Genomic DNA, 18,261 nt, shown 5'->3' with positions numbered 1-18,261 from the left:
AAGCTATTTTCCGTATTTCGTAATGGTCCAACTTCGGAGAAATATTTTGTGATCAACACAGTGAAACGCCTTACTTAAATCAAAAAATATGCCTAGCATTCAAAATCTTTTGTTTAACCCAAAATATTTCGTTTAACCCATCCAGTACCTCACAGAGAAAAGAGAATATAGCATTTTCAGTTGTTAAGTGACTTCTAAAGCCGAACTGTACATTTGATAGCAAATCGTGTGACAAAAAATGATCAATTACCCTTACACAGACTTTTCAATAACTTTAGCAAACACTGATGGCATAGAAATAGGTCTAAAATTATCTACATTATCCCTTTCTCACTTTTTATGAAGCAGTTTTACTACTGAATACTTTAATCGTTCAGGAAACTGATCATTCCTAAAGGAAAAATTACAAATATCGCAAAATACAGGGCTAACATGTGCAGCACAGTACTTAAATATTCTGCTAGGCACTCCAGCACATCTATGAAAGTCCTTAGTCTTCAGTGATTTAATTATTGACTCAATCTCCCCCATGTATGTATCGCAGAGGAATATTTCAGACGTCAATCTTGGAAAGGCATTTTCCAAGAGGGTTATATTATTTCCTGTAGAAACTAAATTTTTATTTCATTCACCAGCAATGCTCAGAAAATGATCGTTAAATACAGTACATATGAGAGGGGACCCAAAACTAACCAGAATTGTAATGCTGCACATCGTATACTTGTAGTAGCAGATTGCACCACCGGAGGGTTGTAGTAGGAGCTCTGCTCAGTCATTCTGCCGTGCGGCATCACCCAACAGTGAGAAGTGTGGTTTCTTTTGCAGTTCTTTAAGTGTGTGTAAAGTGCAGACGTGACATGAGGAAATGGCTAGTTCTTACGAACAACGTGCAGCAGTGAAGTTTTGTTTCTAGCTTGGCAAGAATGCAGCAGAAACTGTTGCGATGATTCAGACAGCATACAAAGACCATGCTCTTAGTAAAACGCAAGTGCACGAATGGTTTTCTCAGTTTAAAAAGGGAGAAATAGTGGTTGAAGATCAGCCCTGTTCCGATTGACCTTTAACTGCTCGAAGCGAAGACAACATCGACAAAATCCATGATCTCATCAGTGAAGATCGATGCAGAACAATTGACCAGCTTGAGAACTTGTCCAGGTTGTCCTAATGCTCAATTCAGCACTTCTTGGCTATCGATTTGGGGATGCGAAGAGTGGCAGCAAAATTCATGCCGAAGCTTCTTACCAGAGATCAAAGGGATCATCGCGTTCAAGCCAGTCCCGAAATGGAGGATGTGTTCGAAGATGATCCACATTTTTTCAACAAAATCATTATAGGTGACAAGTCAGGCTATGATCCAGAAAGTAAATGTAATCATAATGGAAGTTAGCTGGCTCACCTTGACCAAAAAAAGCTTGACAAGTGAAATCAAATGTGAAAACAATGTTGATCTGTGATTTTTTTTTTTTTTTTTTTGCGTCATACGCTCTGAATTTGTCCCTGAAAACCAGACAGTAAACCAACAATTCTATTTGGAGGTTATGAAACGGCTTCGCAGAAGTTCGTCGCGAAAACGTCCGGCTTTGTGGGATTCTGGCATGTGGTTCCTGCATCACAACGCTCCCGTGCACTGGCTCCCAGCATTCACCAGTTTTTGGCCTCAACAAAGATGACTACCTTGACCCATGAGCCCTATTCGCCGGATTTATCACCCTCGGACTTCTTCCTATTCCCGAGAATGAAAAGGGACTTGAGAAGGAAGCGTTTTGCAGATGCGGAAGACGTAAAATGCAATGTCATGAAAGTGCTAGCAGGTATCAAAGAGGATGAATTTAAAAGGTGCTTCGAACACTGGAATGAACGTTTAGACAAGTGTATTAATGCTAATGGAGAGTACTTTGAAGGAGATTAAGGTTGTATTTGAAAACAATAAAGTATATGCTTTCTAGAAAGAAATTCCAGTTATTATCATCAGTAGCAGAAATATTTTTACTGCGAAATGACTGTCGATCTTGTGCTACTGACCAGACACATCCTTCACAAATGACCATATGGTTTAATTTTATCCTGTGAATTAGCTATTCTATTTGCATACCATATACTCTGTGCCTTCCCAATAACATTTTAAGCACCTTACAATACTGTTTGTAATGGGCAGTTGGCTACTGTAGCTTGATCATGACTACTACTAACATTTTGATATAATTCCTGCTTTGTTCTACATGATATCCTTATCCTGCTAGTAAGCCACCCAGGCTGCCTTTTACTGCTAGTACCCCATTTAGAAAGTTCTACTGGAAAGCAACTCTCAAAGAGCATGAGAAATTTGTTCAGGGAAGCATTATATTTGTCATGTATGTTATTCACATTATAAACATCCTGCCACTCTTGTTCCTTGACAAGGTTTAAAAAACTCTCTCTCAGCTGTTGGATTAACTTTCCTACATTGTTTGTGATCATGTGTGACATTTGTTTGAGTACAAGAGCCTTTTAGTGTTAAAATTTGTGCATCATGGTCTGGAAGGACATTCACCCTGGTTGGAAAAAACACAGTTTGCGTCAGATTATATGAGTTTAGCAGATCTACCAACATCCATTTTCTTGCACCATCATATACAAAATTAATATTGAAGTCACCACATATAACTAATTTCTGGTACTTCCTATAAAGTGAATCAAGAAGTACCTCTAGCTTGAGTAGAAATGCTCAGAAGTCAGAGTTAGGGGACCTATAAAAAACAACAATTAGAAGTATAGTTTCACTAAAATTCAACTGCCCCTGCACAACATTCAAATATCTGTTCAGTGTAGTGCCGTGATACATCTGTGGACTCAGATGGAATACTGTTTTTTACATACATGGCCACTCCCCCGCCCCGCAAGGAACCTCTTGAAAAACAGCCAGCTAATCTGTATCCTGCTAAAGGAAGCCCCTGAATTGTCAAATTATTTAAGTGGTACTCTGATATACCAATAATTTCAGTGTCAACATCTATAAGCAGTTCACTAACTTTATCTCTAATACGTCTTAAATTTTGATGAAATATGCTAATTCCTTTTCTACCTCATCTGAAGGTGAGCTCTTAGTTAGAGGGACTTCCTTTAAGTCTAAAAAAAGGTGCAACTCTAACACCAACTACTACAGGATTTTTTTCATGAGTGATCCCACCACCACCCACTACACTGTCACATAAAAGTTTTGCTAGCCTCCCCTTTCCATACCTGTGGATAGTGAAGAAAACTTCATTTTACCTGGAATATTGGAATAATAAAACTGCTTTTCCTTCTGCTTAATGGGGCACCTCAACTGCTGTGTTGTGACCGACTTGGCACAGATTATCTATTATAGCATACAGAACAACTTTTAATTTATTAATTGTCATCTTTATGCCAACATACTTTAATAGATAGTACCTTGTTTCTCAGGCTGTTTCTATTTGCTACAAACTATTTCTCTTTTTCCAGTCAGCTGCTTCATTGTCACTTTGGGTTCTGTGCTGTCAAACAGTCTTCTTTATGGTCTCTCAGTGCAACTGGTGTGCTTCTGGGCATTCCACCAAGTTTCCATTTTATGCAGTCAGCCTGCTTAGCTGGGTGGTAATGTGCTTACCTCCCATGTAGTGGCCCAGGTTCGATTCTTGGCTGGGTTGGAGATTTTCTCCACTCGCGGACTGGCTGTCGTCAACTTGCACTTGGCGGCTGAACTCCCCCGGATTGGCCATCGAAATATTGTGCAGAAAATGGAAAGAACTCCGAAGAATGCCTGGAAGCACACCATTACAAGCTTCTTTTCTAAAACAATATGGTCTTGTTTTATGTGGTGATTTAACATATTTTTCTTGAAATGAATATGCATCACATACGACTAATTTCCCTAAAACTAATGACCATGGAGAGCCTGCACACATCCCAGATTGATACACTTGTACAACCCCACAAGAGAAAAAAAAATTGACGGGAGGGGTGGGAAGGGAAGGAATATGATGTAACATCAGCAAAAACGTTACACAGTTCTAAACTTTCAACTGATCATACTAATAATCAGGTCATGCATTACATTAAGCCACTTGTTTCTCAATCTCAGGCAGGCAAACAGATTTGCACATAAAAATGCAAACAAGTGTGAAGTCACCAGTTCAGACCTAGGGAGTAAAGATGCAAGTGTGTGGATAATAATTACTTTTAGCATACAATGATTACGCCAAACGTGATAGGAAGAAGGAAGCAAGAAAAGCTGTATTTGGACTCTATTGTCAATTAATACTAATCTTTTGATTTTTCTTTTTTCCAGAAAATTGATGCATCCACAATTGAAGACTTTTATGGTCTAACATCAGACATTCAGAAGTCTTCCGAAACTGGTTACATTTTGTTTTACCAGTCAAGAGACTGTATGTAGTGTTTGCTGTGATTGTACATATCTCAATGAAACAGCCATTAGCATTTAAAACAATAATTTATTTTATTTTATTGGCCTGTATATGGTGATGTAATTAGTATTTTCATCAGAATTAACTATGCAGAATAATGAAATTGTATTAAACACTTATGTACAAACTGTGGTCAGAAGTAATATCTGGCACTTTTGCAATTTTGTGGTACTTTTTAAAACTGCAACTGTTTGAAGAAATTAAAACTATACTGCACATTTGTTGTATTTGTGGTTGCAGATAAGAAACACTTTCATCAATGCATTCACCAGCATGTAAAACAAATTTATGCATAGGATGCATTGTGATGTATATATGTTCTGTTTTTAATAAATTTTATGCTGGCAATTGTCTGACTGTTGCAAATGTTGTTTTGAAAGTTATTTACTTCCGGTACCCTAGAAATTTTCTGCGTTTAGATATTTGAAATAAAGAAGACATTTGCAATAAGTAATAAATAATTGTGGGGAGAGAGAGATATTCACTTGATTGATAAAACAAATTCTGAGGTAGTTTAAAAAAAATCAATATATGTTGCTTCTTTTATTTGTCTCTGTCAGCTTCATTCCTGCTGTTCATGTTTGACCAATTATTAAGTAGCGTGTGAACTACTGTCCCACAAAATAACTGTGATATCCTTTTTAGTACTGAAGCTTTAACAGTGCTGACAATTTCAAATTTTATCTGATATGGATTTAAAGAGGATATTACGGAGGTATGCTGTATGAATTTGTCATCATAGCATGGTATTCAGTCATGGTATCCTCGGTATATTGCAGCTTGTTTCAACTAGTTTCTTAGATTTTTTTTGCATGTACGTATGGAGGAACTAGCAAATCAGTTATTATGGTTGTGTTTGGGGATGTTTGTGGTGCAGTACATTCACAGGCTGAGTCAAAGTAATGTTGCAATACTATATTTCTATGATAGCAATACCCATGTGATGAGCATAATAGACGTGTAAGATCATACTATATAGCAAATTTGCTGCCCTGTTGCAGGATTTCACTACGTACATTACATCCTGACAGTGAAAGAGAAGGTAAATCAGAATTTTATCATTGCAGGCAAACCTGGTTTTATAAGACAATTATGTCATATGAGACTACAAGAAATATGCAAGGAGTACATTACTCTTTAGCCTTTTGCACTCTGTAATTCATCCTCATTACGGTCGGAGGAAGGCAATGGCAAACCACCTCCCTTAGAACCTTGCCTAGTACAGCAGTGCGGGTCTCTCGCATCGTCCCCTACGCTGCTCGGAGTATGGGACCACATCATCATCATCATCATCATCATCATCAATGCAGAGACAGAGCATCTCTGTGGATTCTTATTTAAATAATGCCTGCCCAGCTGACGAGTGCACCACAAGGAATAATATGTCTCTTTCTGGAAATAATGAGGCCATTGACCGAAAATAAGGGTATATATTGAAAAAAATGCTTTCATTCATATATATTTACATGAGCATTACAATATAAAACATTATGCTGTGTAATATTTTTTGGAACTCTTTAGCTAGGACTCTTTACATCGTCATTTGACATGAATTGTTTAAAAATAAATCACTGTCATCAGAATAATTGTCGTACTCATTTTCACTTAGACATTCTTCTAAAAGCTCTACAGTCTCTTCCTCAGAAAGGACTGCTTGTCATTCAATGTATAGTTAACACAGGCTTCTCTAGAAGATGGAACTGTGCAGCATTTCACACTCACATTTCAGATTGGAGCATGAGAGTGCTACAAAAAAATGTCTAATGGGGCTCGAGATTGGAGAACAAAATTCACAGTGTCGAATGCCATTTTCTGTTTAGTGGAAGGGGTTAACGATTTAAAATTGATTTTAAAGTTCACTGGGTGTAATGAAATATCAAATCATTTGTGAAGACCAGCACACCATATCTTGATCTAGTACTTGCTAAAACATCTCAAAGAAAGTAATTTTCCTTACTAGCAGTATTTTCAAGGGTTTCTAAAGAGACTTCATATAAAAAGGACTGAAAAATCTCAGTATACATAACAATTTGTCAGACAATTTGGTCTCAATAATTGATTATCAACAGAAAATGCAATTAACTATTTTTGGGTGAAATATTTTCAAGATTTGGTGACAGAATGAGCTCAGATGCAGTAATAGAACCATTAGGCTGCTTGGAACACTGTTTCCGCACAAGTTTGAGTATTATGGGAACTTATCAGTGATTCCTTTCAAAGTTCCAAAACAGGAAACTGAAAGTTATCCTTCGACATAACAAAATTTATAAATTTGGAAGTAATTGGGAAACTGTAAAGCAGTGGACACTGCAGGATCCTGTTCTTGGTCCACTGTGGTTCTTGATATATTATTTGCCTCTAAATACATAAGATTGTATTGTATTTTTTTATTGGTCCTGTTGTCTACATAGCAGCTTATGCATAAGACATTGGACAAGTCAAGTTATAAATATACAGGCTGAAAGTCATTTCAAGGCATACATATATATGGTTACAATAATACACTTTACGCCTAAGTATTTATATAACACATTTCATAAATTAAAATATTCTTCAATGGAGTAAAAGCAGTGATGCTGCAAATATGACTAAGAGATTTTCCAAATGTGTTGAGCTCAGTGATAGCTTTTATGTTTCAGGAAGTTTGTTATAAAGCTTATAACTCCCATGTGAAAAGTACCTTTTTGGCACAGAGCTGTGCTGATTTGAGTCATATGTAAGTTTCTGTTTTGTCTCGTAAAGTGACATTGTATATCACAGTTTTTTTGCAGTCTCCTTTAAAGAACAAAAGGGTTTCCATAATGTATACACATGGTAATGGAGGAATACCAGATTTCTTAAACAGGGGTTTACAAGAGTCTCTAGGCTTGCACCCAAACAAGATTCTAATGGCCCTTTTTTGTTGCCCCTCTGTTTTATAAATGACATAATTGCGACATTTGTGATCACATAGGATGCAAAGAAAATTATTAAGGATACAGGGCATGATTGACAAGTAACCTCATCACTCAACTTCAACAAAACAGTGTTTACAGTCTTTGATGGAACATTCATAAAGGTAACAGTTCAATATCACAATATAGAAACAAATTAGCAGTGAAGTCAACATTTTAAATTCTTAGCACTAAATGAATTTCTTGGCTGTATTAAGAGGGACGAGAAATTTGTGGCGCAATCTGACTAGAAGAAGGAATCGGTTGGTAGGACCCATTTTGAGGCATCAAGTGATCACCATTTTAGTACTGGTGAGAAGCTTGGGGGCTAAAAACTATAGAGGGAGACCAAGAGAGTAATACAGTAAGCAGATCCAGAATAATATAGGTTGCAGTAATTACTCGCTGGTGAAGTGACTTGCACAGGATAGAGCAGCATGGAGAGCTGCATCTTTGGACTGAAGACCACTACAATAACAATTATGAGGGTGTTTGAAAATGATTTACCATTGCATTCGTTTACAAATATTGCTTAAAGTATGGTCACGTTCTCTTTTAGAACAAGGAACTGATTCTAGTACACCATTCACACACTAAATGGCAGTTTGTGTATAGTGAAAGGACACTACTTGTTTGTCATTAAGTGGAGAAAGCTATGGACAAGATTGAAGGTGACTATCATGGACAGAAATGAGCTACAAGGTTTTTGTGGAAGGAAGAAATAAAGGAATATTTGTAAACATTTAAATGTTTTGTGTGGCCAAGAAGTTCCTACACAAAAGACTGTTTACAAAAGGACCACTGGAAGCCACCTCTGTGGCCGAGGTCGCTAACACATGCCACTGGAACCCTCCTCTGTGGCCAAGGTCGCTAATGCATGCTTTTAAGGTGACGCTCAACCTGAGATAAGCCGGTTTGAATCCCGGTGGTGGGAAAAACTTTCATTGTCAGTAGTTGGCCAGCAAGGCACAGAGAAGTAGTGGAATAAGTTCCTGATGGCCAGTTGTTGTTCCAGTGTCATGGTTTAAATACCAAATCTCTCTACAGTGTCTGATAAAGTGTGGTTATGTGACACTGTTGATGGTGATCCATCCATCAGATGGGGCTTTAAGCTTGGTGGCCCCCTTGGTTCCATTTGCGAGGGGCAGGCTATGTCCTGGCATGGCTTTCACTCTCGGATATCATTATCATCATCGTCGTCATAGAACACTACGCTACTGTTTGTCCACAATAAGTTGACGATTGGTGGTGTGGTGGAGAGAAGGCAGTGTCAGCAGTGTTGGCACCCCTACCTGCATTTTGTACTTAGCAAGAAATTGGAGACAGCACTCGCAGGAATATTATCCACTTAAGTGACACTTCAGTCAGATCGGAAATCATCTAATTTGTTAACATGTTCATGCTTGAGAATTTTACGTACAACTTATATATTTATTGACAGTAATGAAAAATAACAGTAGACGAATGCACAACTTGCGACACTATGAATTGAAAGTCAAAAACTGATTTTAGGATTTTATTTGCATATTGCATTTATTAAACACAGGACAGCAGTTATGTTTACTACTTGTACTTCACTGTGCTTGAAAGAATTGTCAAAATGTTCACTAAAGATCACTGTCACTCATGTTTGATACAAGATCATGATTGTCATTGCTTGAGGGCATGTTATTGATGGTAACCTCATCAATGACCATTTCTATTATTCCATCTTGTGCCCAATACTCTTACTCTAGCTGCTGTACTTCTCTGCAGTAACTGAAAGGAAAGCAATATTAACAAGATTGTGTAGTCTTTCTTGACATGTCACCAGTGGCATTGTCCTCCCTGAATCTGTCGATAAACGGACTAATTTGTGGCCTGCACTCTTAGCAATTTTATCCATGATGTACACTTTTATGTATGGGTGTTTTCCTTTATATTACATAACGTTCAACCTTTCTCATTGAGTCATTGCAGCTTATTTGTCTGTCTCACAATCACTCTAACATCATAATCCTGAAATCATATTTATAAAGCATTATATCTAACTTCTGTCCTTTTGCCTTGACAAATGCCCTGTTTATTGTGTAAAAGCTGTTTAATAGATGTAAATACACACTGTGGCCTTCATTGAACTGGGGTTCTGAGTAATCTGCCCCTCTTCCACTCCCTGCCCCCTCCCCAGCTCTGTCCACCTTCCCTCTCTAACAAACAAATTTCTTTCTTCTTTCTGAAAAAGGAAGGAATACAATTATCTACTTTTATAAGTTTCTGTATAGTTTAGAGGGAATTCCAGCTTCTCAAAATACAAGGGAAGTTAGTGCTGGGCCTGCTTGTAAATCATTAAGTCATATAATTAAAATAACTAAGATTTTGGCAATTGGTTTGATTTAAAATTGTTTGAAGTTCTTCTAGGATGCTGTGTGGCTGTTTTCAGCCCGAGACAGGGCTGAAATCGCACATTCATCAGATCTCTAACCACAGTGACCATCTCTGTGGAGAACAACAGGACATGGCAAACCAATTAATGGAAAATATCCTTTAAAAAACTGAACTCAGAAATTAGGCCCTGAGGATGCCATACAGCTCACCCTCCACTGTGTCATGCTCTGCCTTTCAGCATCAGTCAGTGTGATGTGGAGAGGCAAGTTGTCAGCCCACCACTCTCTCAGATGTTGTCAGCTTTCTAAACTTGGAGCCATTACTTCAAATAGAAGTAGCTCCCCAGTCAGCTTCTTGAGGCTGTTCCAATCCTGCCACCAAGGTAAAATCCCTAGTGGTACCAGGCGTCAAACGTAGCTCCTCCGCATCATGCATGGCAGTCAGATGCAATTGACCATTCAATTACTGAGGTTTAGCTACCTTTGTTAATGTAAATATTCAACACTGTATTGAGCAGAAAAGAAATGCTATATGGGCTGAGATCCACTTTTGTATTTCTGTGTACAAGATGTTCATAATGAAGTACGGCTTTTTTTGTGAAGATGTCTATGTTTTATTAAATAGCTTATGAAAACAATGGGTTTTGTTTCTTGTAGAATAATGTTTGCTGTTGCCAGATGCAGGATTTCAACCATCATTTCATAATGGATAAAATGAGACTGTTTTTTGTAACAACTATTTCTGGAGAAATTGAAATGAAGAGGTACTTTGAAGAACCCAGGTTTTGACCGAGACTGGAAGACAAAGATGATACTGCTTGGGTTTGCAAAACATGGTTATCTGATAAATTAATCAATCAATTACAAACCACAGGTGCATGAACAGGAAGAAGCAGATGCTTTCATATAAAGGGACTTTGATAGTAATCAGTGTGCATACATACAGTCTTTTCAGTTGTAAAATGACTATTAGTAGATTCATTTCACATTACTGAGAGCACCCTGCTGAATTTTTGAAAATTTTTCCCTTTTTACAAAAGTTGTTTGAACAGTGAAGCATTTGGGTGATAAGCAAATGGAGCAACTCTGTAGCTGAATTTGAATCTAAATTCTCACATGAATTCTTGTCTGAATAGAAGAAACAAAGTAAAGCAAGTGGCTTTATGGAGGGAAGAAGACATGAACCTCAAAGGGGCAGCCTTGAAGGCCTCTTTTCAGCAATAAGTTAATAGAATTAAATGTCATCAACAGTAAATATGATGCTTAAACAATTGTTTTTGGTCATCTGTTAATGTGAAGCAGATGCTAATATTAGGTTCCAGAGATAACATAATATGGTTTGTAAATTTTCTGGAAAGAATTCATTGATTGCACACTGGTGGGGAGCCTAGAAATTATGTTATGTGTAATAGACCTGGAAAGTGTGGATGGACACTGTGGAGTACAGTGCTTGCCAGCAGATAGTGAAACCAACACTCACAACAGTATCTCCTTATTAATGCAAATGGGGACTGGGTCAAGCCCAATACTTAAAAGTGAGTACTATTTCCATGAGGCACACTGAAAACCAAGAGAACCCCCTTAACTATTAATTTCTATTTTGTAGGTAAAACATTTACTCTTTGACAAAAATCTGGCCACTGGTTGGTTGTCCAGTGACTATGACTCAGCATTTCAGTTAAAGTGGCAATCAATTCCATATTTACATCCATACTGTGTAAAACCACTGTGAAATGCATAATACAGAGTACCTATTGTAACATATAATTTCTTCCTGTTCCATTTGCATATGGACTAAGGGACAATGACTATTTGAATATCTCTGTGTATGCTGTATGTAGTCCAATCCTACCTCCACCTGGGCTGCAGAAGCAAATTAGGCTTTGATAGGATAGTTGGCATTTTATCTTCAAGTGTGTGCCGTATCAAGTTTGTTGTATGGGTATGGATAAAACAAATTGTCACCATTCCTGTTGCCCTTCTTCGTATGATTCAATATCCCCTGTTAGTCCTAACTGGTATGCACCCCATACACTTGAACAATATGGGTCATGTGAGTGTTTCGTAAGTAAACTCTTTTGTATATCGCATTTTCCCAGTATCATATTGACGAAATGAAATCTGCCACGTGTTTTACTTGTGACTGTGCTTTGTGATGATTCCGTTTCTTAACCCCACACATTGTTACATCAGGGTATTTGCATGAGTTAACTGATTCTAATTGTGACTTACTGATATCGTAACCACAGGACATTATGATTTTTGCATTTTGTGAAGCATACAATTTTACATTACTGAACATGTAAAAAAAGTTGGCAACCTTTGCATCCCTTAGGAACCTTAGCATGAACACAGTATTTGTGCATCTTTTTCCAGATAGTACTTAATTATAAATAACTGAATCAACTGCATAGCACAAGGCCTGAAGTAAGTGCTAATACTGTCCGCCAGGTCACTCATATACAACACGAACACAAAGGGTCAAAATTCACTTTCCTGGGGTACATCTGTAGTTACTTTGTTCCCATCATTGACTCTCCATACAGATGATATGATGTTTCCTTCCTGCCAAGAAATCCATACTCTAGTCATAAATTTCATTTGCCAGGTAATACAATCCTAATTACATTAATAAGTATGCAGGAGGGATGCTGAATACCACCCTAACAAATTGACCACATTGTAGGATATAAAAATATGTGTAGGAAATTTTATTTACCACTTGAGTAGTTTCTGTGATGGTTTGTGACTGCGGTTTAATGGTAAATGGCACACCATACAAAGACAAAATAAAACCCATCAAGGCCACCACATTGTAATTTTTAAAAAGATCACTCAGACCCCAAAAAGGAATGTATCTGTTTTTTGAGCACTTGCTGCCCTTAAACCTTACAGCAGAATGAGCTTTACATTATTTTACTTGTTACATGCAGCTAAGTTGATCTCCTACCACAATGAACTTCTTTGCACATTTCTGCCATCAGTTCTGATTGTATCTAACACAACACTTGGTGAAACTCAAGAGATGTGCAATAGAGCAGTTCTGAATACATTCTTGTCTCATCAGCAGATGGATTGAAATTAAAATTAGAATTGCTGACTGAGTCAAATTTAGCTCCAAAAGTAATTTTAGGCGCTGTGCACGGAGTGGAATGTCCAGTAGTAAATTACAATGGGTGGATATTACAGGTGGTAACAGTTCCTCCCTTGGTCCTTTTGTCAAACACAAAAACTGTTTATAATCCTGACATTATACAAGAAAAATAGGGGGACGTCAAGCCCAAGGATATAGGGAATACCAGGAGTCCAAGCTGCTACTTACAGATGTTGCTGCACTCCAGCACTCTGTCTTCATTTATGTCTTGCTGTAGCCTCCTCCTGTAACACTTTGCTACATAATATAACAATCTGTTCTAACAATTACATCTCAATCATCTTCATATGCATATTCTAATAATGACGATGACTTTCAGCCCTCAGGGACTAAATGAAGAGTAAACTGCGTGAACAGTAAAGGCACTATGTAAAACCTTATTTTATTGTTAATTTGGTTTGTTTCTTTCTGAAGCACGGTATGAATGGAAAAGTACTCTCAATCAAATGTTGTATGTTTTCCGTATTTTACTGACAAAGCATTCTCAATGGACATACTATAAACATTATAAGTGGATACTACTTATCTTTCTTTTGATTTTGCTGACAGAAAGACTGTTTAGCAAAAGAATGATATATTCTAGTCATTACTTTCTGCATTTTACATGTTCAGATGCCAACTGCTACTCTTTTACTTGTCAACAGATACTGGTCTCAAAGTTGCACCATAGTTAGTCAATTGTTTCATTTTCAGCTTTTTTATCCAGTTTCTTCTTCCACTGTGCACAATTTCCTTGCACTGTTCACTTTTTTGATTTTGGGCCTTATATTTTCTATAACGTATGAAATTTCCTCGTGAACCTTTGGGTTTTCCACACATTACTGTGTTGTCCTTCCATTCATCTTCCTGTGTTTGTGAGAGTCCCAATGAGAACATCCTGACCACATTGACTGCCATGAGGCTGCCACTGACCACATCACAGCCTTAAGGCTAACACTGATGTGCGGCCTCACCTGGCTTGTCAGTGGAAATGTCATCATTACGTGTGTGACAATCAGTGTGTTAAGCAAAAGAACAAAATGTTCTATCTATATGTAATGTTTATGGTTTGACTACTGCTGATGCTCTGTGAAAACAATAAACCTCATGTAGCAAATGAGCTTTTCATTTTGTAGTATGGTTAAGGTGAGTTGTTTAAGAGGTGGACCATGCAAACAAATCTCTGAAATCTGAATTTATGACTCAGGTTTTAGTCTGAGCATCTGAATATTTTTGAACAATGGAAAATTCAGGATGGAATGTAACAATGCTATGAAAAGGAAAGTTGCTACTCACCATATAGCGGAGATGCTGAGTCGCAGATAGGCACAACAAAAAGATATCACAAAGTTTTGGCCAACAAGGCCTTCACAAAAAATAAATCACACACACACACACACACACACACAAATGCAACTTACACACACATGACTGCAGTCTCTGGCAACTACTGAAGCCACACTGCGTGCATCAGCAGCAGTGCATGATGGGAGTGGCAAGGAGGTGACTGGGGAAGGAGAGGGAGAATGGGGTTGGGGGGGGGGGGGGGGGACAGTGAAGTGCTGCTGGCAATGTGCAGGGATGAGGTGGAGAGAGAGTGCAGTTAGGAGGTTGGACAGAGGGCAGGTGAGAGAACAGTAATTGAAATGAAGGATGTCGTATAGAGCAGTGTGCTCAGCAACAGGGTGGTCCACATGTTCCTTGGCCAAAGTTTGTCAGTGGCCACTCATATGTACAGACAGCTTGTTGGTTGTCATGCCCACACAGAATGTAGCACAGTGGTTTGCAACTTAGCATGTAGATCACATGATTGGTTTCACAGGTAGCCCTGCCTTTGATGGGGTGATGTTTGTGACTGGACTGGAATAAATGGTGGTGTGAGGACATATGGGACATGTCTTTCATCTAGGTCTATTACAGGAACATGAGCCATGAGGTAAGGGGTTGGGAGCGGGGGTGTGTAGCAATGGACGAGTATATTGTGTAGGCTCTGTGGATGACGGAATACCACTATGGGAAGTGTGGGAAGGGGAAGGACATTTCTCATTTCAGGGCATGACGTGAGGTAGGCAAAACCCTGGGGAAGAATGCAATTCAGTTGCTCCAGTTGTAGGTGGTCCTGAGTTATGAGGGGAATGCTCCTGTGTGGCCGGAATTTGAGATGTGGTGGGAGAATGGAAAGATAAGGCACAGAGATTTGTTTTTGAACATGGTTGGCAGGATAATTATGGTTTGTCAAGGCTTCAGTGAGACCCTCGATATATTTCGAGAGGGACTGCTCATCACTGCACTCCAGCATCTAGATCCAGAATGCTGGAGTCGGCATTCATGTGAGCATGAGGTGTGCTAACTTGTGTGTATGAATGGTGTGTATCTCCTTTTTACTGATGAAGGCTGTGACCAAAAGCTTTATGTAAGTGTCTTTTAATAGTGCCTGTCTGCAACTTAATGTGTCTTCTTTACAATAAGTAGCAATCTGTCTTTTCGTACACTGTTGATATTCCTACCACGAGTTTCCATTATTTAAGTTTTCTCAAAACAAGAATTGTTATAAATACAGGTTTGCCTTTATTCAACCTATATCCTAAGATATGTTGTAGAGTCAGTATTATCTTGCATATTCCCACATTTCCTCTGGAAACAAACTGATTGCCCCAGATGTCAACTTCTACCAGTTTTTCCCCCATTCTTCTGTAAAAATTCATGTTAGTATTTTGTAACTATGAGTCATTAAAATGCTAGTTCAGTATTCTTCCATGGTGTATACAGGGAAATACACTATAGCACAGGTGAAAGGACATTTTTTTCCATGTTAAGTGACAATATACTTTCCCTTGGAGCTGTAAAACTTATTGAAAGGTAAAGGCTTTATACACCAAAATAGAACTTCACAGCACTTTAGGAAACAAAACTCAGCATATGTGTTTTTGGCAGCCAGTCATGGCTCATGTCACAAGATCTCACCAACCAATGACAGCAGATATTCAGAGCATAGGTCACGAAACGTAGTTAACCAATAGCAGCATCAGTCTTAAGTAGCACACAAAAATAGGAAAAGTTAATGGTTTAAATTAGCATACATACAGTATAGCTACAAGGAAAGCTACCCGTAAGATTTCACATATAATTTTTTTTTGTTATTTCCCCTTTACAATACAGAGAGAAGAAAAGATGTCAGACTTGGAGGTTGGCATATTATTTCCCATCCATATTCAAGATAGAAATTTATCTAGCAAAATCAGATAGGTTTGTTATTGTTGTGGTCTTCAGTCCTGAGACTGGTTTGATCCAGCTCTCCATGCTACTCTATCCTGCCCAAGCCCCTTCATTTCCCAGTACCCACTGCAACCTACATCCTTCTGAATCTGCATAGTGTAGTCATCTCTTGGTCTCCCTCTACGATTTTTACCCTCCACGCTGCCCTCCAATACTAAATTGGTGATCCCTTGATGCCTCAGAACATGTCCTACCAACCGATCCCTTCTTCTGGTCAATTTGTGCCACAAACTTCTCTTCTCCCCAATCCTATTCAATAGTTCCTCATTAGTTATGTGATCTGCCCATCTCATCTTCAGCATTCTTCTGTAGCACCACATTTCGAAAGCTTCTATTCTCTTCTTGTCCAAACTATTTATCGTCCATGTTTCACTTCCATACATGGCTACACACCATACAAATACTTTCAGAAATGTCTTCCTGCACTTAAAACTATACTCGATGTTAACAAATTTCTCTTCTTCAGAAACGCTTTCTTTGCCATTGCCAGTCTATATTTTATATCCTCTCTACTTCGACCATCATCAGTTATTTTGCTCCCCAAATAGCAAAACTCCTTTACTGCTTTAAGTGTCTCATTTCCTAATCTAATACCCTCAACATCACCTGACTTAATTTGACTACATTCCATTATCCTCGTTTTGCTTTTGTTGATGTTCATCTTATATCCTCCTTTCAAGACACTATCCATTCCATTCAACTGCTCTTCCAAGTTCTTTGCTGTCTCTGACAGAATTACAATGTCATCGGTGAACCTCAAAGTTTTTATTTCATCTCCATGGATTTTAATACTTACTCCGAACTTTTCTTTTGTTTCCTTCACTGCTTGCTCAATATACAGATTGAATAACATTGGGGAGAGGCTACAACCCTGTCTCACTCCCTTCCCAACCACTGCTTCCCTTTCATGTCCCTTGACACTTATAACTGCCATCTGCTTTCTGTACAAATTGCAAATAGACTTTCGCTCCCTGTATTTTACCCCTGCCACCTTCAGAATTTGAAAGAGAGTATTCCAGTCAACATTGCCAAAAGCTTTCTCCAAGTCTACAAATGCTAGAAACGTAGGTTCACCTTTCCTTAATCTTTCTTCTAAGATAAGTCGTAGGGTCAGTATTGCCTCACGCATTCCAACATTTCTACGGAATCCAAACTGATCTTCGTCAAGGTCGGCTTCTAACAGTTTTTCCATTCGTCTGTAAAGAGTTCGCGTTAGTATTTTGCAGCTGTGTCTTATTAAACTGATAGTTCGGTAATTTTGACATCTGTCAACACCTGCTTTCTTTGGGATTGGAATTATTATATTCTTCTTGAAGTCTGAGGGTAGTTCGCCTGTTTCATACATCTTGCTCACCAGATGGTAGAGTTTTGTCAGGACTGGCTCTCCCAAGGCTGTCAGTAGTTCCAATGGAATTTTGTCTACTCCGGGGGCCTTGTTTCGACTCAGGTCTTTCAGTGCTCTGTCAAACTCTTCACGCAGTATCGTATCTCCCATTTCATCTTCATCTACATCTTCTTCCATTTCCATAATATTGTCCTCAAGTACTTCGCCCTTGTATAGACCCTCTATATACTCCTTCCAGCTTTCTGCTTTCCCTTCTTTGCTTAGAACTGGGTTTCCATCTGAGCTCTTGATGTTCATACAAGTGGTTCTCTTATCTCCAAAGGTCTCTTTAATTTTCCTGTAGGCAGTATCTATCTTACCCCTAGTGAGATAAGCCTCTACATCCTTACATTTGTCCTCAAGCCATCCCTGCTTAGCCATTTTGCACTTCCTGTTGATCTCATTTTTGAAACGTCTGTATTCCTTTTTGCTTGCTCCATTTACTGCATTTTTATATTTTCTCCTTTCATCAATTAAATTCAATATTTCTTCTGTTACCCAAGGATGTCTACTAGCCCTCATCGTTTTACCTACTTGATCCTCTGCTGCCTTCACTACTTCATCCCTCAAAGCTATCCATTTTTCTTCTACTGTGTTTCTTTCCCACATTCCTGTCAATTGCTCCCTTATGCTCTCCCTGAACCTCTGGTTGTTTCAGTTTATCCAGGTCCCATCTCCTTAAATTCCCACCTTTTTACAGTTTCTTCAGTTTTAATCTACAGTTCATAAACAATAGATTGTGGTC

The 18,261-nt window shown here is 38.4% G+C and overlaps 1 protein-coding gene across 5 annotated transcripts in view; it reads left to right on the top strand.

Moving 5' to 3' along the window:
• Positions 1 to 4,793, top strand: part of LOC126282261 (ubiquitin carboxyl-terminal hydrolase 46) — a 93,895-nt gene extending 89,102 nt beyond the window's left edge. For all 5 annotated transcript variants that reach the window (XM_049981868.1, XM_049981867.1, XM_049981866.1 and 2 more), the window contains one exon: positions 4,289 to 4,793. In XM_049981868.1, coding sequence (XP_049837825.1) covers positions 4,289 to 4,396 — 108 coding nt within the window. In that variant the 3' untranslated portion in view covers positions 4,397 to 4,793. The remainder of the gene's footprint in view (positions 1 to 4,288) is intronic.
• The last annotated feature ends 13,468 nt before the right edge of the window (positions 4,794 to 18,261 follow it).

The sequence above is a fragment of the Schistocerca gregaria genome, chromosome 7, assembly GCF_023897955.1.
Source record: "Schistocerca gregaria isolate iqSchGreg1 chromosome 7, iqSchGreg1.2, whole genome shotgun sequence".
In the NCBI taxonomy this organism is placed as follows: Eukaryota; Metazoa; Arthropoda; class Insecta; order Orthoptera; family Acrididae; genus Schistocerca; species Schistocerca gregaria.
This window is presented reverse-complemented; position numbering and strand designations above follow the sequence as displayed.